At 33.3% G+C, this 20695-nt stretch overlaps 1 protein-coding gene across 11 annotated transcripts in view; it reads right to left on the reverse strand.

The window, feature by feature from the left end:
- The window catches only part of VPS13B (vacuolar protein sorting 13 homolog B), a 627764-nt gene that overhangs the window by 535236 nt on the left and 71833 nt on the right, over nucleotides 1-20695 (reverse strand). For all 11 annotated transcript variants that reach the window (XR_004315275.1, XM_032468222.1, XM_032468224.1 and 8 more), the window contains 4 exons: nucleotides 19832-20023; nucleotides 12339-12508; nucleotides 9347-9541; nucleotides 3593-3717 (listed from right to left, as the gene is read on the reverse strand). Coding sequence is in view for 10 of the 11 variants with exons in the window: in XM_032468222.1 (XP_032324113.1) it covers nucleotides 3593-3717; nucleotides 9347-9541; nucleotides 12339-12508; nucleotides 19832-20023 (682 nt within the window). In the remaining variant the exon portion in view is untranslated. The remainder of the gene's footprint in view (nucleotides 1-3592; nucleotides 3718-9346; nucleotides 9542-12338; nucleotides 12509-19831; nucleotides 20024-20695) is intronic.

Below are 20695 nucleotides of genomic sequence, written 5' to 3' on the forward strand. Positions count from 1 at the left end.
CATTTTTGTTAGACTTGAAGGGCCCAGTTTCTACTGAAGCTGAAATCATTTATTCTGGTGTTATTCTGAACTACAACAGAAGAATGGCTACTTCAGTTTCCATTTCAGGGAGATAAAAAAATCAGTATCTGCCTCCCCTTTCCTCACCAATACCATGAAGCTACTAGCACCACATCCTGTATTTCCTATTTAACACTGAACTCAAACACGGATTCCACAGAAGCATCTTCCTCCCACAAATTAACAGTTTAGTAACTTGACTGCTCAAAACCAAGCTATCTGGCACCATGCTAAGAAAGGAACAGGTACTTGGATGGAATCCTTTATCTTGTAAAGAAATACGTTTTTGCCCACATTCCTATGAGTATGAAAACGGCTCATGTTATAAATAAGCAATAATTACAAAAAAAAAAAAAGAAAGAAAAAAGAAAGAAACATGAAAGCAGATTTTGATTCAATAAAAGAAAGAGTTTTAGCACTGCCCAACAATGAATCTGGCTGCATGTGAAAGTAGCTAACTCCCTTTGAATAAAATGTTCAAGCCTTGGATAGATGACCATAAATCAAGCTATGTCAGAAAGACTTAGAAATTGAGATAATAAGACTCTGCCTAACCCTTATATCTCCAATTCTATGAGATCAGCATCATAATATCCACATACTATCAACTGACACTAGGAGAATTCAGATTCATTAGCTGTACTATCATAACTAGCTTCTCTATATATGGAAATTCATATTTACTATAAGACAAGAAGGATCTTGAGTTTTCAAAGATGATTAACAAAAGATAATGTATGTCTTCACTCCTTTCAGGCAAGAAAGGGATCAAAACTTTGGAATGAAGTAACCCTCCAAGAGAATCCTTGTTCAGCCACTGTGTGACTTTGGACACTTTATGTAACCTCTCTGAGTTTTAGTTTTATAAGAGGCAGTATCACCTAACCTCACAGGGCTGTTAAAAAAACTTCGTTAAACTACATATCTGACACTGTATAAAAAAGTATTCTCTTTCAAATTCTACCCATTCTTTAACAACCCACTTAAAGTTACCTTTTTCACGTTCTCCATGACTTTCTAAGCCAAAGTAATTGTTCTCTGACTTCCAAAATATACTTATGACTAAGATCACATTTTTGAAGCCTCAATTATAGAAAAAAAAGTGAACTTAAAACTATATTATAGTTGTAGTTCAGTAACTCTGATTAGAAAGAAAGGGGACTAGTGAATATCTGATTACCTATTTTAACTATTTTAAAGTGTTCACATTAAAAAGCTTAGACATCCTTATTAGTGTACAAGTACAGGCCCAAAGTAATTTTCCAAATTCCTCCCCCACTGTATCCATTCACAGATCTAATGGACTAACCCTGACTTTGTTCAAACAATATTGTCACCTAGGAGTCTCTACACCCCAATCAACCTAAAACCTGGATATCTAACTGATACAGCCATTAAAACCCAATTCTAATGCCAATTCTCTGAAGTCCTATCCATCCCTCAGGTCCTAGAGAAATTTTTGCTTTCTTTAAACTAACAGCACATTCTGTTTAAGCCTCAACTTGGTGATTTAATGACAACTGTTCACATATGTGTTTAATGTCCTGCTCCTCCTCCCGCCCCAACTAGACTGTAAGTTTTCATAGTCAGGGTGTATCTTTTACCCTCACTGCATTCTACTTCATTCTTTCCCCAATCCCAACACGTAGCACAATGTCTATCAAAACATAGAAAATCAAAAACTATCTGATGACATCTAATGTCCCTTAATACAATTGAAGCTTCTTAAGGGAAAGAAAAAATGGCAAAGGAATGAAAAGGAAATTGAAACAAAATTCAGGTACTTACTTTTAAATTAAAATTGCGGATCAAGAATGTGTAAATCAATGTTCAATTTAGAGTTGCTAAGAATAATTATAGTTTACTTTCTATTACTAAGGAAAACAATTTAAAGAAGCTATTTCAAAGCAATACAAAAATATCACTGAAAAAATGCAGAAGTGGTCTTAACTAAAAAAAAAAAATCACCTCCAAATAAATATTAGCATTCTGTGATCTCATACTTTTAGTATTTAATTGGAATATTTTCATTTAGACGTCAGCAGACATATTTAAAGCCACATTTGGAAATATTTATAGTAAGCCTTACACATCCTTGGAATAAGCCTTACCTATTTAAATATTCAATTTTTTCATATAAAGAATATAATTCACTTGGAAAATTTTGGTTGTATTTTTTAAGTATTTTCTATAGTAAAATGCACTGTTTCTAATAAAATTTTAGTGTTATGAATGATAAATCAGCACATAACTGAGATAATAGTACTCACAAATATCTATTAAAGTTGATATCAACTTATTAACTGGGACATATCTCATGGTTTTGTGTAATAGATCAGAATATTACATTTGGCTCAAATGCAACATGCCACGCATACACAAATAAAAAGTTGCAAAGTGAAATTCTAAACAACATAATGTGATATATGAGGAATATAGATAATTAAGGACAAAATTAAACTTACCAGGAGAAATTAAGAATAATCATTTAACAATGATCTCATTTTACAGAAAAGCTAGTTCCAAGACCTAGTTAACTTCAAGTTGTATATTTTTTAATTTTCTTAATAAGCAGGCAAATTTCCTTGAAAACGTGAGCATTGACAAGTATCTTTTTTCAGAGGGGACACCTGGATACAAGTATCATTTCAAAAGTTATATATTATTAAAGGAAATATACTTTTAAGAAATGAAGTACTTTAGATTAAGAAATCAATATGTATTTTCTGAAAATTATGCTGTTTTTCATAAATATCTAATGAAAATACATCCTACAAAAAAATAAGATTACTAGTTAGGATAGGAAAGTAAAATATATTCCAAATGACTGAAATAATCCAAATTTGTAAATGTAGAAACATTTCACTAGAATTTCATGTATTTAAGCCTTATTTCATACAGTTAAATAATTATTCCTTTAATATATTAAAACTACTGCTTTCAACTAAAAATAAAAGTATGATTAATAACTATAGGCTCTCTTTCATAAATCTCTTTTAATTCAGGAAATATGACCTCCAAGTAAAGTAATCCAAAACTAAATGAAAGTTAGGGGCTAAAATCAATTTCTTCCAAAATGCAGTGACTGCACACAGGCATATCAAATATACTAAATCTATATCATGGGTATACTTTTTTCAGTGGCTAGGAATACCATGAAATTGTATTTGGTTGATAAATACTTTGGCCTTGATATTAATTGTAAAAAAAATTTGTATCCCCTCAAAAAGGAAAGAAGGTACTTGCCCTTGCAGTTCCCACTACAATGTGAAGCAGCAACATTTTACTAATAGCTGCAACATGAATTAACAGTTACTATCCCAACAACAGTTACCACTACTACAAAAGATATTATGATCTAATACATTTTAGACATTTAAAAAAAGTTTTATTACAGTATTAACTTCAGAGATTTTTCTAAGGTTTTGTATAACACTAACACACTGGCATAAGACAGATACAACTGGGTTTTTTTCTCTCCTAAAACAGTAAGTGAAAATTATCATAAACCACATTTTAACATAATACTTACCAGCATGTGGGTAGTTTAAGAAGTTTACCATAAAGAGCAGTGCTGAAAGAGGGAATAATGGGAACAGGTAAGCAGTAAGATCCCCTACAATCCAAAGACGTCAGTCCTGCCTGGAAACCAAATATCTGAAACAAGAAGAAAAGATCCAAATGTTCACAGAGACAATGTTTTAATAAGCACAGGATGAAATACGTCAGTTTCAATTTGCTCTACAACAGCTGCACACTAAATATGTTCCAATGTCTTTTTCCACTTCCCAAACATGAACATTTTCTTTATTCAATTTGATACTAAGAATTGAGAGATTTAAATATACAGTATTTCATTCACAACCCTGAAAGATCACTGCTCTTTTCACTAATTTTAAGTTTCACATTTTATTTCTACACATAATTCTCCTTTAGCATGTTACTGTCTGCTAAAATGCACATATTCTCTCTTAAGATATATAACTGACTACACTGTGCATAATACAGGTATTAACTTTAATAAATTACTGTTATATCATTTTATGCCTAAAAGAACAGTAACTACAAGAACAATCTTAAAAATATATTTTGCCTTCAACTTACAGTACACACACAAAACAGATATCCAGATATATCCGTAAGTGTTACATCTTCTCCATTTCTTTTGTGAAAATAATTGTAGGGCTAAGGTTTCTCACCTCAGGAAATTTTGTACATGGCAAAAATTATTCTTCATATGTTTATACTTAAAACAAGCAGATCACCGTCAGAACTTTAAACACTCTGAAATTCCTGAACTCTACATTTACCTTAATAGGAAGAATCAATATTAACACCACACTTTACATGAAACATGCCAAAGAACTGAATATGACAGATACATTTTCTTCCATTATTTCCACTAAGGTAAAAGATAAATGTCTCAAACAGGAAACACTGACACACAGGGATACAAAACAGTTAACTGTTTTCCAACAACATGCAGAAACAGTTTAACCCCAACACTTATTTTTCATTCCTCAGGTTTATAAAGCACTGACTTTCCTGTTTCTAGAATTAATATTAGCTGCTAAATTCAACAGTGAAACATGTATAAAAATCTCAATAACTAATTTTCAAAACAATACTTTCATTTAATGAACACAAACTGATGATCAATTTCTTAGAAAGTAAAAGTAGTTCCAAATGGTTTTAAAAAGCTACTATACTCCTATCATTCATCAAACTGACAATGTCAAATCTTCTCCTGTAAAGTCAAGTTTTCAGAGAACAAAATAATTTTCTTGGAAACAGACATTAGTTAGAATTTTGTGTTTTCAGAAAAAAAAACTGCATTTCAAAGGATCTATCCACATAATTACTATCAAGAAAAATGAAAGTGATTAATTAATTCCATAAATCCTGCTGCTAATCAAGAGGCAAGAATTAAAGTGAGAAGAAAAAGAAAAAAGCTTGTTTCTAACACTTGATTGATCAACCTTAAAGACTGTTATTCCACATTCATTTTCTGCGAAGACTTGTTCTGAGCAACACAAATGCAAGGAACTTCTAGGCACTGTACAATTCCAGCATTTTGTATTTCCTCTGAAAGACTCAGGATTTAAAGGAGTATGAAATTTATAATCATTAACACCACTTAATACAAAGCATGATTACTGAAACAATGCCCAACCTACAAATATTTCTACAGTATGAATCATGGTAATGTGCTAGCAAACTAGATTATCTGTGTTCAAGTAAGAACTCTCAAGCCACTTTCTAGTATTCTATAAATGCCCCAACAGTATAATTACAGACACTTTCATTAATATACACAGATGAAAACTGGGTGTAGAGGAGATCCCCTGCTGGTTGTCTGCAAAACTGCAAAGGACTGGGGAAATTGCTTATTGTTCTGCAGGGGTTTTTTTTTAAGCTTTTACTAAATTTACATGTTGTCCAGAGATGCCTCGAAGGGAACATTCAAGCAAGTATGAATTATAATGAAAGAGGGCTATCTACCACATCAAAAATAATTATTTCAAAATAACCAATTTTCAGTTCTCTCTTTTAAATTACAGCAATATGATACATAGACTTAAAATATCTATATAACGGAATAACTTGTTAACAACCCTTGGCCAAGATTACAAACACTTTACCAGAAAAAAGAAGCCAGCGCAGGATGAACTGAGGTTGTTTTCACCATGACTGTTCATATATTTAGAAAGAAAATAAAAGTACTTAACACTGCAAACTAACAGTCTGAAGCAAAAAGAATGTCTGAAGCAGTAAGTATAACAATAATAAAAATTTAGTTGAAAGAAATGCCAACTTGAGTAAGATGACTTTTACATCATGTTAAATGAAAAGTTAAAAATGTAGAACCACCTTTTAAAAAATCCAATTAGAATCTAACAATTTAACTAAATCACCTTATTTTATATATGGGAAAAGTGAGAACCAAAAAGGATAAAGGGGGACTTTAGAATTACTTACTGCAGGAATAGAAAAAACAATCTTTCTCACCACTACCTCTCCTCTAACCATCAGTAAGATGCCATTTATCACCTCTTATCAGCAAATATCTTAAAGTAGCCTGGAGTATGCTACATTTTTTTCATTGCCTACTCATTCTTTAAATGCTTTAAATCTATTTCCTATTCATGTATCCACTGAAACAAAAAGAAACTCTGAACTGAAACCGATATAGTCTTTTCTTATGGAAAGAAAATCAAGTATTTCTAATTAAACAAGGTAACAATAAACAATAAGTGATTTTTCTTCACCTAGATTTTTTTCAAAACTGAACAGTGTCAAAAGCAAAATAAACAAATAGGACCTAATTAAACTTAAAAGCTTTTGCACAGCTAAGGATACCATCTCAAAATGAAAAGAAAACCTCAGAATGGGAGAAAATATTTGCAAGTGATGCAACCAACAAGAAACCAATTTCCAAAACATACAAACAGCTCATAAAGCTTAATTTAAAAAAAAAAGGCAACATAATCAAAAAATGGGCAGAAGATCTAAATAGACTTCTCTCCAAAGAAGACATCCAGATGGCCAACAAGCACATGAAAATATGCTCAACATGGCTTATTATAGAAATGCAAATCAAAACTACAATGAGGTATCACCTCACAACAGTCAAGAATGATCATCATTAAAAAGTCTAGAAACAATAAATGATGGAGAGGATGTTAAGAAAAAGGAACCCTCCTAAATTGTTGGTGGGAATGTAAATTGGTGAAGCCACTATGGAGGACAGTCTGGAGGTGCCTTAAAAAACTAAAAATAGACTTACCATATGATCCAGCAATCCCATGCCTGGGCATATACCCAGAGAAAACTGTAATTCAAAAAGATACATGCAACCCAAATGTTCACAGCAGCACTATTTACAATAGCCAAGACATGGAAACAACCTAAATGTCCATCAACAGATGACTGGATAAAGAAGATGTGGTATATATACAGTGGAATACCCCTCAGCCATAAAAATGAATAAAATAATGCCATTTGCAGCAACACGGATGGACCTGGAGATTGTCATTCTAAGTGAAGACAGAAAGAGAAAGAAAAATACCGTATGATACCACTTACATGTAGAAACTAAAAAAAAAATGCAAATGAACTTATTTTTACAAAACAAAACAGACTCACAAAGAACAAACTTTTGGTTACCAGCGGGGAAAGGGGTTGGGAAGGGATAAATTGAGAGTTCGAGATTTGCAGACACTAACTACTATATGTAAAATAGATAAATAAGAAGTTTATACTGTACAGCACAGGGAACTATATTCAACATCTTGTGGTAACTTATAATGAAAAATAAAAAATGAATATATGTATGTATATATATGACTGAAACATTGCACTATATGCCAGAAACTGACACAACATTGCAAACTATCTATACTTCAATAAAAAATAATGCAAATTTTTTTTAAAAATCTTCAAAAAACAAAAGGCAATGAAATAGTCAAAAGTCAAAGCTTTTTTTTTTTTTTTTTAACATATTCAGTATTCTTACTACCAATGAAAAGTTTTTCTACATGCTATACTATGCCCAACATTTAACTTTCTGGAACATTTATCTTATCCATTGTAGCTGTAGTCAAACTAACCAAAATATAAAAGATAACTAGACAGAAAGTATAGCAAAATATTCCCAAAACATAATTTTATCTGGACTACACTGTAACTTTCACATTTCCCTAAAAATTCAAGTAAGTTTTTAACATATTAACAACAACTATGCCAATAACTTTTATGTCAGTATGGATGACACCCATACTGGTGACCGATGGCTTTGAGGGCCATTTTCCTTGAGGATAGGGCATGCTTGCTCATCTTTAATCATGAGTATCTGCAATATGGTAAGAACTTAATATTTACCAAATGAATGAATCCCAAAGAAGTAGAATATCTTGTAAAGAACTGCCTAAAACTAGACTTTTTCAACAAAACAAGGCAAATATGTTTAACAATATAATCTGATATTCAAGTTGTACCAATATTTTTTTTTAAATCACACACCTCAGTGTATTAGTTACGGGAATGAATAAAAAAGCACAAGTATAAAATATTCTCTATTAACTAACTTTCACAAAAACCTTCTGCCATTCTCCGCATGACGTAAAACACTATGATAGATCATTATAATAATGGCCCCCCAATGAAACACACTTTCCTGCGTCCACACCCCTTTGCAATATGATACTGTCACTCCTTCACCAAAGGAGTGAAATCTCCTCCATCTTCTTTTTTTTTTAACTTTTTTTATTGAGTTATAGTCATTTTACAATGTTGTGTCAAATTCCTCCATCTTCTTAAAAATGGGCTTTGCATGGACACTTGAAAAATGTGTTCTTCCACTCTACGTGGTTTGAAAATAGTCAGATTTTAACATCTTAAATTTAAATATGCCCAGAGGTGATCTAAAACTGCTATCTCTAAATTGGTTTTTTTTTTTAATTCTACAAACATGCGAATATTTAAGAACTGTAAAACATCAAACTATCAAGCACGAACCGATAAAATCAGGAGTCTATTTTTGGAGTCCTCCAACTTTTTAGTACTTTACATAAAATTCAGTGCATTTTTAGTACTTTTATTCTTGAATTCAACTTGTTACAGTTTCCCTTATCAAACAGAATTTGATTAGGTCTATGCTGATTCTGCTTAGATATTAAATATATAAGTGTTTGCTTAGCAAAAACACTTACTACTCAACATTTGAGTTTATCCATTTTAAGTACCTACATTGGGATGTATTAATAATTTACCAAAAAAAAAGGAGATGGAAGAGCTGAGCAACATCTCCAATAATTAACTTTATATAGCTTGATTTAAAGTAATAAAGTTTTCCTTTACATTAAAAAATTAAGATGAATTCAGTAAGAGGAAAATGACTAAAAAAAAATGTGTTAAACCCACTCTATAAAACATCATCTCACATAAATGTTCTCCTCAAAGAAATTATGAAGCCTTTAAAACATCCTTAGAAACTAAGTGTTCTTTCATACTGCTTATAAATATCAATGATACATAAAATCTTCAAAAATCACAATTAAATTATCTTATAAATATCAAGTTATTAACTCCAATTGAAAAAATCTTTAAAATAGGTACACTTTTATTTTTTATATTAATTATATTGAATAATGAATATATCCATATCTTACTTAAATCTCATCTTATGTAGTACTAATTCTGTAAAATTACAACAAAGAGAGAAGTTTTATTTAATTCCCACAAAGCCAACTAGATACTAATACAGGAGAAAATTCACTTTCCATACCTTAAGGTAGCAATGTGCATAGCAATAATGAAGCAGATTATCAGAAGGCTGAGTAAGGCTGCTGACCACATGCACCAACTGTTCCGCGTACATCGGCACAGAATGTTCCAGATTAATTTTATCCACCAGTATCTGAATCGATGGCAAAGGCCGAACAGACTGAAAGTTTGTAGTATTCATGAAGTTACTTGAGTTCTGGAAAATAACAGTATTCACTTTATATTTCAGGAGAACAGTGACTGATGGACAAAGCTGTCTACACAAGCTTCAGACTGACACAATGATATCAAATCATCCTGGAAATGATGCCTTCCTATGGGACTCTCTTACCATAACCAAATACAAACACCTTCAACATATTTTCAGATATGTCCCAGATTTCAAAGAATGTCTATTTAATACAAAATTATCAATGTCCTTTTAGCTAAAACTTTCATTATTTTCAATCAACTGGAATATTATCGCTACATGTCTCGGAACACTGAAGGTACTTTCTTAAGCTCAATAATTAAAAAAAAAAAATCCTAGATATCCCAGAGCCAGCCACCTTTTATCTTCTTTTCCTTCATTTAAAAGACTAAGAGATTAAGCACACAACTCAAGACAGTCTGAAAGATATGCCACAACAAGCAAAGTCTGCAGGACAGAAAAAATTCTGATCCGTATCATATCTACTAATAATAATCAAGGTAAAGGTTCATAAGTCCTAAGAATCTCGAGGTGGGTTTGGTATTTTCAGTGTTATAGAATCTTTCAAAGCTTCCCATAAATGCAGGTTAAGTTTCAAGATGTCCAGAGTACGAACTCTGATTAGCAAGCAACCCCTTCTAGTCCTTGAGCTTTACTCCTATACTTATAGCTCTCAATGAGGAACAGTATGACCTTCCGTTCAGGGGTATGCGAAAATATGTGGGAAGAGCAGTTTAATTGTTTTGTCTGTCTTTCATTATCACAATAACTCGGCAACAGTATTGGCATTTAGCTGGCATTGGCTAAAGATGGTAAATGCTACATAACCCTTCTTTAGTACAGAAAGCCAACATGGCACTATTGAGAAACACTATGCCTAAGACTAAGCTGAACGTACAATATTTTTTGACTCATTATTAATAATAATTTTTAAACCACCACTTATTGAGCAATTACTTTACTTTTTTAAGGAAATGTATTTCGATTACTGAAGTATACAGTAAAGGAGATAAATCTTAACTGTAGAGCTCAGCAAAGTTTTATGTATGTAACCACCACACATTTCAAATACCTTGAAGGCTCCCCTATACCCTTTCTCAGATAATATCAAATCCCACCAGAGGTAGCCAATATCCTCACTTCAATCACCATAGTTTTGTCTGTTCTTCAGCTTCATATAAACAGAATCACACAGAATATACTCACGTCTGCCTGCTTTCATCCAAAATAACATGTGAGAATTATCTACTGTTCACTCTTTGAGTTGACACATCATTAAAGAATGGCTCTCTTTATTTCTAATAATATTTCTTGTCTTAAACTCTACATTTTCTGATATTAAAATAGCCACTCTATCTTTTCTTTGATTAGCATTTTAAATAGTATATTTTTTTCTATCTTTTTATTTCTAACCAGTGTTATAACTTTCAGTTCCGGAATTTCTTTTGGTTCTCTTTTTTCAAACAGACTGAGGTCTTTTGAAATCTTCTACTTTTTTTTTTTTTTTGTCTCTTCTTCAACTTTTTAATCACAGTTAAACTTCTTGTCTGAAGTTCATGCCTAATCAAAATCAAATTTTAACTTTCTCCACTAAAATTCTCCCCAGGTGATCCCTTTACCCAGCAATTTAATAATTACTTATGAGTGGCAAATAGAGAGCAAATATACAAAATGAAACTACTGCAGCTTAATTCTCTGCCACACTTTCATACATTCTTCTTAAAGTTAGGACAATTTTGACTTTCAAAGTCATCATCATTATGTAGACATCAAAAGAAATATAACCCAAAAAATAAAAAATTAAAGATAACAGATAATACTTCATATATATACAGCAGTCTCAGAAAGCAACACATTGTAAATAGACCTTAAATATTAAGCATCTAATAAGTTCTCATTAACAGTAGCAGTAATAATCCTGGGTTCCTAATACACGCAGAATGGTTTACATGAATTATTTCACTGAGTATTCAAAATAATTTTAAGAGTTAGGTACTGTAGGGAAACTGCTCTGTGCCAGCTCCCTGACAATCTTAAAATCCATTTAGACCACAAAGGCAAGGCTCAACCAAAGCAGTCCATCCTGTGATACTACCAGAACAGGGGAAAATGGGTGAGGTGGTCTTGAGAGAAGCTGCTAAGAGACAATTTCTCACTTACCTTCGCATCTTGAGAAATGCTGCTATAGGACGTCTTCTCATCAGCAACCGTCATTCACATAAGATAGGGGGCTTTCCATCTGCCCCTCTCACAATACAACTGTAGGCCAAATAACTGCTTGGCTTCAGTGCGGAACTAAATCCTTGTCAAAAGGGTACCCTACCATGTGTGTTGTATGTCATTTGGCGCTCTGATTTCAAGGCTGTCCTAAAACGGACAAAGTGAGCTGATACCATTACTGATTTGCTTTTGTTGTCTATGTAAGTAATAAACTATCTAGGCTTGCTGCTTCTTTGCTGGCTGAATCTGTCAGCTTAAAAATACAATTTCCTTTTGTCTTTCAGAAAAGGAAAAAATGGTTTAGAGATATAAAACAAAGTTCATAAGGTGTCACTGCTTGTACATGGTTTGATATCTAGGCCCACGATCTTCAACATTTCTTTATAAAGCCTAAGCTACAGATTATTTATTTACATAAATATATATAAATTACTTTCTAACAGTTAAAATCATAGTTACATTGCTTTACCTTCATCATGGATAACTTATAAACAGATATTCTTTTACTTATCTTCTTCAACAATATCATAGAACCAACAAATATACGTATATGAGAAAACAAGTAATGAATCACAAAATATACCTTTTCTCCCATAATGACAGGTAGCAAATGGTCCAGCAAGTTGAATTCAGCCATGAAAATTGTGCATGTACATTTGAGGAGAGTAACACTTGTATGTCGAGTAGGAATATATTCCTCCAAAGACGCTACTTCCTCAGGATTCCGCATTGTTTCATTTTCATCCTTAATATCTAAAGTGAAATAATAATCAAGAAACTATTAATCTGTCTTTAAAAGAATAACACCTTCTGTTCATAAAAACACCACTGGGATCATGTAAAAGTAAGCCACAGACGGGGAGAAAATATTTGCCATAGACAGATACACAGACATACATAGATATTGCCACAAAGGACTTGTACCCACAGCATGTTAAAAATCAAAAGCTTTAAAAACTTCTAAAAAACAATAATACACAAATAATTCAATAAAAAATGGGGAAAAAAAGACTTGAACAAGCAAAAGATAATATACCCAAATGGCCAAAAGATATGTCAAAAGTTAGTTAACATCATTAGGCATCAGATAATTGCAAATAAAGTCAAAATGTGATAGCTCTACACACCCACTGAAAAAGCTTAAAATGAAAAAGACTAAGAATACTAAAAGTTTGCAAGCATGTAAACCAAATATCAGCAAACTTTTTCTGTTAAGAGTCATATAGAAAATATGTTAGTCTTTTGGGCCATACCGTCTCTGTCATAATTACTCAATTCTGCAGCTGTAAGACAAAAGTAGCCACAGACAACACATAACTAAATGAGCCTGACTATGTCCCAATAAAACTTTATCTATGAAAACTGAAAATTATATTTCATATAGCTTGTCACAAAATATGAATCTTCTTTGTATTTTTTCCTACTATTTAAAATGCAAAACCCGTTATCAGTTCATAAGGTGCAGGAGGAGGCAGTAAGTCACAATTTGCCAACCCCATGATTAAGAGCAACTAAAAATCTCCTATAACTGCTGGTAGGCAGGTAAAGTGGTTCAACACTTTAGAAAACAGTTTGGAAATATCTACTAAAAGTGACCATATGCAATCCTTTTGCCTAAGTGATATTAACTCTTTAATACCCAAAAGAAATAAGTATATATGTTTATCAAAAGGCATGTACTAGAATGTTGGTAGCATCACTACCAAAACAACCAAAAACCAGAAACTAATCAAATAGTCATCAACAGTAAAATGGATAACCTAAAGGAGATAGACAAGTTTCTGGAAACATACAGTCCACCAAGACTGAATCAAGAAGAAACTGACCAATTGAACAAACCCATCACTAGAAATGAAATCAAATTAGCAATAAAAAACCTCCCTACAAATAAAAGTCCAGGACCAGACAGCTTCACCAGGGAATTCTACCAAACATACAGAGAAAAATTCATACCAGTCCTTCTCAAACTCTTCCAGAAGATTGAAAAGGAGGGAATACTCCCAAACTCATTCTATGAAGCCACCATCACCCTGACACCAAAACCAGGCAAAACACTAACAAAAAAGAGAATTACAGACCAATATCACTGATGAACATAGGTGCAAAAATCCTTACCAAAATATTAGCAAATAGCATCCAACATCTTATAAAAAGGATTATACATCATGATCAAGTGGGGTTCATCCCAGGGACACAAGGATGGATCAGCATACTCAAATCAATCAATGTAATACATCACATCAACAAGAGAAAGGACAAAAACCACATGATCATCTCAATAGATGCAGAAAAAGCATTTTGTAAAATTCAACACCCATTTATGATAAAAACTCTCACCAAAGTGGGTATAGAGGGAACATATCTCAACATAATCAAAGCTATATATGACAAATCTACAGCCAGCATAGTACTCAATGGTGAAAAACTCAAAAGCTTCCCACTAAAATCTGGGACAAGACAAGGATGCCCACTATCACCACTCCTATTCAACATAGTCTTGGAAGTCCAAGCCACAGCAATCAGGCAAGAGAGAGAAATAAAAGGGACCCAAATTGGAAAAGAAGAGGTAAAAGTGTCACTATATGCCAATGACATGATACTATACACAGAAACCCTAAAAGGTCCACACAAAAACTACTAGAAATAATCAAAGAATTCAGCAAGGTAGCAGGTTACAAGATTAATATTCAAAAATCAGTTGCATTTCTTTACACTAACGATAAATCAACAGGAAAAGAAAGTAAAGAAACAATCCCCTTTAAAATAGCACCCAAAGTAATAAAATATCTAGGAATAAATCTAACTAAGGAGGTGAAAGACTTATACATGGAAAACTATAAACCACTGATGGAGGAAACTGAAGAAGACTTAAAAAAATGGAAAGATATCCCATGCTCCTGGATTGGAAGAATCAATATTGTTAAAATGGTCACACTGCCCAAGGCAATCTACAGGTTTAATGCAATCCCTATCAAATTACCCAGGACATATTTCACAGAACTAGAATAAATCATAATAAAATTTATATGGAATCACAAAAGACCTAGAATTGCCAAAGCATTACTGAAGAGAAAGAAAGAGGCTGGAGGAATAACTCTCCAGACTTCAGACAATACTATAGAGCTACAGTCATCAAAACAGCATGGTATTGGTACAAAAACAGACATATGGACCAATGGAACAGAACAGAGAGCCCAGAAATGAACCCACAAACTTTTGGTCAACTAATCTTCGACAAAGGAGGCAAGAATATACAATGGAATAAAGACAGTCTCTTCAGCAAATGGTGTTGGGAAAACTGGACAGCAGCATGAAAATCAATGAAGCTAGAACACTCCCTTACACCATACACAAAAACAAACTCAACACATGGATCAAAGACTTAAGCATAAGACAAGATACAATAAACCTCCTAGAAGAAAATATAGGCAAAACATTATCTGACATACATCTCAAAAATGTTCTCCTAGGACAGTCTACCCAAGCAATAGAAATAAAAGCAAGAATAAACAAACGGGACCTGATGAAACTTACAAGCTTCTGCACAGCAAAGGAAATCATAAGTAAAACAGAGTGACAACCTACGGAGTGGGAGAAAATTTTTGCAAATGATGAAACTGACAAAGGCTTGATCTCCAGAATATATAAGCAGCTCACACGACTTAAGAAAAAAACAAACAACCCAATCCAAAAATGGGCAGAAGACCTAAACAAGCAATTCTCCAAGGAAGAAATACAAATGATCAATAGGCACATGAAAAAATGCTCAGTATCACTAATTATCAGAGAAATGCAAATCAAAACTACAATGAGGTATCACCTCACACCAATCAGAATACCAAATGGTGGAGAGGCGGTGGAGAGGTTGTGGAGAAAAGGGAACCCTCCTACACTGCTGGTGGGAATGCAGTTTGGTGCAGCCACTGCGGAAAACAGTATGGAGATTCCTCAAAAGATTAGGAATAGACTTACCATATGACCCAGGAATCCCACTCCTGGGCATATATCCAGAAGGAATCCTACTTCAAAAAGACACCTGCACCCCAATGTTCATAGCAGCACTATTTACAATAGCCAAGACATGGAAACAGCCTAAATGTCCATCAACAGATGACTGGATAAAGAAGATGTGGTATATTTATATAATGGAATACTATTTGGCCATAAAAACCGACAATATAACGCCATTTGCAACAACATGGATGTCCCTGGAGAATGTCATTCTAAGTGAGGTAAGCCAGAAAAAGACAGAAAAATAATATATGAGATCACTCATATGTGGAATCAAAAAAGAAACATAAATACAAAACAGAAACAGACTCATAGACATAGAATACAAACTTGTGGTTGCCAAGGGGGTGGTGGGTGGGAAGGGACAGACTGGGATTTCAAAATTTGTAGATACTGACAGGCATATGCAGAATAGATAAACAAGATTATACCGTATAGCACAGAGAAATATATACAAGATCTTGTGGTAGCTCACAGCAAAAAAAAAAAAATTGACAATGAACATATGTATGTTCATGTATTCATGTATAACTGAAAAATTGTGCTCTACAATGGAATTTGACACATTGTAAATGACTATAACTCAAAAAAAAGTTAAAAAATAAAATGGATAAATAAGTTATGCTATATTCACAAAATGGGATACTATACTACAATGGAAAGGAATCTCACAAACGTAATGTAAGCTAAAGCTATAGATAAGAGTATATACTGTGTGATTACAATTACAAGAATTCTAAAATATGCAAAACTAAACCTAGTATGTTAGAAGGATGGACAGTGATTACCCCTGAGGTGAGAGTAATAACCAGAAGAGGGCAAGAAGAATTCTGGAGAGCTGGTAAAGTTCCAATTCTTGAACAGTTAGACACATAGATGTGGTTAACTTTACGAAATTCCCAGAACTATACCCTTAGGTTTTGTGTGCTTTCCAGTATGTATTTACACTTCAATACATAATTTTTAAAAGAGTGGAGAAGGACTTATAACTACTTAAGATTTAACCCTTATGCACTCATATATATGTACGTACAGGCAGCTTTCACTTCACACAGTTCTGAATTCCAACTACCTTGTTTTAGCTAAAAAAAAAAAAAAAAGTCCCCAAAAAACACAGATCAAATATCAGCTCCCACAGTACAATGACTGTAAATAACTGCATAAAGTACTAACTTCACTACTAGCCCTAAAGTCCACAATCATTAGAGATAAACATCATGCTCTGTGACCAATCATGTCACTTCTTTTAAAGTCTGTCAGATTTGGTTACTGGTTACCAGTGTCTGTCATATAGCTCTGGCACAGACAGTAAAGCATGTACTTGTACTGATTCCTTGTTTACTAGTGATAAATCCATGTGACATTTTACAAAACTGGATTATCGAAATAATGAACTGGCAATCAAAGATGAAAGTGCAGTAAAGAAAAATGAAAATGCTGGAAGTGAAATTCTAATAAAAAACAAATGGAGTTACAGATGAAATGTTGACTGTGGGAATACTGACACTCCACAACTGGAGAGACCCTGATTGTGCAGCTAGGGAAACCTAGTGAAGACAAACATCAATGTAGATGAGAAAAGTGGTTGTGATAAAAAGGATGAAGATGTCCCAGAAGTGATGTAAGCAAAATACTTCCCATTAAAGGAACTCACAGAGGTTTTTAGGACATTGAAAGTGTATGGGATAACATGTTGGAATCTAATCCAAACTTGGGAGTTTGACAATTTGCCAAGACATAGGAAAGACATTTGTTCCATACTGTAAGTTATACGACAAGAAGGAGACAGCACTGTTCAAACTACTAGTTTTTTTTTTTTACAAAGAAACAAAACACTTAATTTGTTGCTATACTTTTTACTATTTTTTCACTTCTATAAAATTTATAGTTAAAGCTTTTATTGTTTTGACAAAAATATCAAAAAGTGTGGAATAACTAATTTGCCCCACTGATTATGATCACTTTGATTTCATTTTGCACAGTTTTATGGTCTCTAATTACCATGCAGAGAACTGCCTGTATACAGTCAGCTAGCAGATGTTCCTTATATACATCATATTCCAAATAAAAACTGAAATAAAAATTAATTTAATATACATGTATATGTGTATGTGTGTCTGTATGGCATAATTCCACTGTGGAACAGACTGCTAATTGCAAACTCCTCTTCTTCCTTTTAGCAACAAAACTTTCTGAGTTTTATGTCAGATAAATGGACTCCTTCAGAGCATACATTTTTCCAGCCTTCCTGGATGCTGGGTATAGAAATATGTTACTAAGTTTTGGTCAATAGGATGACAGAGCGGTTTGTTATCATTTAACAAGACTACGTACCTACTATTTTCTCTTGTTACTCCTTCCTGTTGACTAAAATTAGACCTTGTACTGGTAAGCGAACACTGACTGTGTGGAGGAGATACACTTCAGAGGATGGCAGAATAGCTAGAAAGAATTCTGGGTCTAACATAACCTCATAAAACAGAGTCACCCTAGTCCCCTGTAGTACCTACCAGCTTGGACTTTTACATGAGAAAAATTAATTATGTACTGTTTTTTGTGTGAATATTAGTTTTCATTTCTGTGGGATAAACACCCAGGAGTGCAGCTGCTGGCCTATACGGCAGTTGCATGTTCATTTTTTTAAAAAACTGCCAAACTGTTTTTAGGAGTGGCTATACCATTTCACATTCCCACCAGTAATGAATGAGTGACCCAGTTTCTTCACATCCTCCCCCAAACTTGATGTTGTCACTATTTTTTGTTCTAGCCATTCTGTACATACTACCCCAGCACTTCTCAGAGTGTCTGGCATGGAGCAGGCATTCAAGCAAGGTGCATGAAATGAATGAACGAACATATCAAGCACTAATTATGGACTAAGCCCCGGGTTGCATGCTTTTACAGGCACTAATCTTTCTAAACTAAACAAGTGGGTCCTGTTAGTGTATCATCTCGGATAAGAGTGAATGTGCTGTAACAAAAGAAAATACTAGAAGCATCAACAAAAACAGAAGCCTATCTCTCTTTCACACAACGTGAGTCTAAAGGGTCCATCCTGGCACGGTGCCATGGCACTGCTGAAGACCCAGGCTCTCTGTCTAGTTGCTCTGTCATCCTCAGCATGCAGCTCTCATCTCATAGTCTAAGCTGGAAGCTCCAGCTCTGCCATTGTAATTTTTTTCATCCAGAAATAAGGGGAAAAGAAAAAAAGGAAGACATGCTCTTTTCTTCTTAAAGCCATGTTACAAAAAAATTCACATGAAGTTCTGCTTACATTCCAGTAGCCAGAACGTAGTCACATGACTACATTTGGGACGTGGAGTCCTTATTTCTGTAATAAAATTTCTACCATAGAAATTTCTATTACTATAAAATAAGAGGAGAATGAATATTGAGGAGACAATTAAACCATCTGTCACAATAATTAAACTCATTATAGAGATAGAGAAATGGAAAAATCAGTCATGTTAGTTTAATTTCCTAAGGTCAGTAAGAAGTAGAGGTCAGAATTCAAACCATAGTCTCACCCCATGGGCTAAGTTCTTCACTATTCTATACACCCTCATCATGCTATTGTGTCCTAGAGTGCTTTACTGCATAAAAAATAAACATGTATTTTATGAAACTGTGATAACCAAATCTTCATACCATGTAGAAAATACCAGTCATACAGAAAATTCCTTATTACAAGTAAGACCTAAGTTTTCTTCAATGTTAAATGTGTATGTTTAGAACCCACCTTCATGTCTCTTCCTTAGAATTCACTATGGTAGAAGAATGGTCATATTTCATGAGTATCCAATGGAAAAAGTATCAAAAAGGTATGACAATAAAATACTGACAAATACTGGCAAATAAAGTACGTACTTATACAAGTAACTTCTAAATTTTGACTTCTCCCATAACTTAAAGATAAACTTAAGTGTAGAAGTTAACAACTAATTATATGAACATTAGATAAGAGAAAATACGCTAAAAAGGTTAAGTTTGCGAAATACAACAAATTGGATTATATAATTATTCAAATCAATTGGCAAGAGATTCAAAATTAAGCAAAAAACAAACCTGGCTTCAGTCTGCTATATGGTTCATATTCATGTTCCAGTGCACAGGCAATCATTTTTAAAATTCTATGTACTGCACTGCTATCCAAGCGAAAATCAAGAGGACCTACAACAAGGCTTTTGGTAGACTTTTCCTGAACTGTCCCCAAATCTTCACTTTTCCCTGAAGAAAAGTCTTGTTGATTTGCAGAACCTACAAGAAGTCAAATTTTATATTAATTTTTAAGCACCAGATATATCAAGGATATGTCTTAATGTTACTCTTATCTTTTTAGCTTATACCTAAATGCCTTGAAACGAATTCTCCATCAGCTGGATACACAGTACCCTACTGGAATATAGTTTTCTTTGTGCAGATGAGAAGACATTATCGACAAAAAACAAATAAAAAACAAGCATTCTTCGTATCTACTTAATGAAGTGCTATAAAATTGAAATGGTCATTCTTAAAAAATTATTCTCTAAAATCTAATTGGCCTATATCCAATAATTTTATGCACAATAAATACTATTATGTTGACTAGGAAGAAGGACTCTGGAGGAAGTTACATTTTACTATTATTTCATCTTAGACGTTTCACTGAAAAATAGATTGCTTAAAATTACATGTTCACAAGGTGCCTTGAGAATTTTATAATGACCATGGAAGTAAACAATAGGTATTACTCGTTCTGAACTTTTTCCAGAATAAAATCATTATGGCCATGCTCCATGGTGCAGAATCTAATTTCCTCAATTCCTTACCTGCCCATATATTGAAGAGGAACCAAAGCTGTCTCCTAAAGAAAACCCTGGCTCTACTTACCGGTATGTCTCCTTATCTACCATGTACACACCTTACATTAGAGATTTGGTTTTAACATAT

Source organism: Camelus ferus, chromosome 25, assembly GCF_009834535.1.
Source record: "Camelus ferus isolate YT-003-E chromosome 25, BCGSAC_Cfer_1.0, whole genome shotgun sequence".
NCBI classification, from domain to species: Eukaryota; Metazoa; Chordata; class Mammalia; order Artiodactyla; family Camelidae; genus Camelus; species Camelus ferus.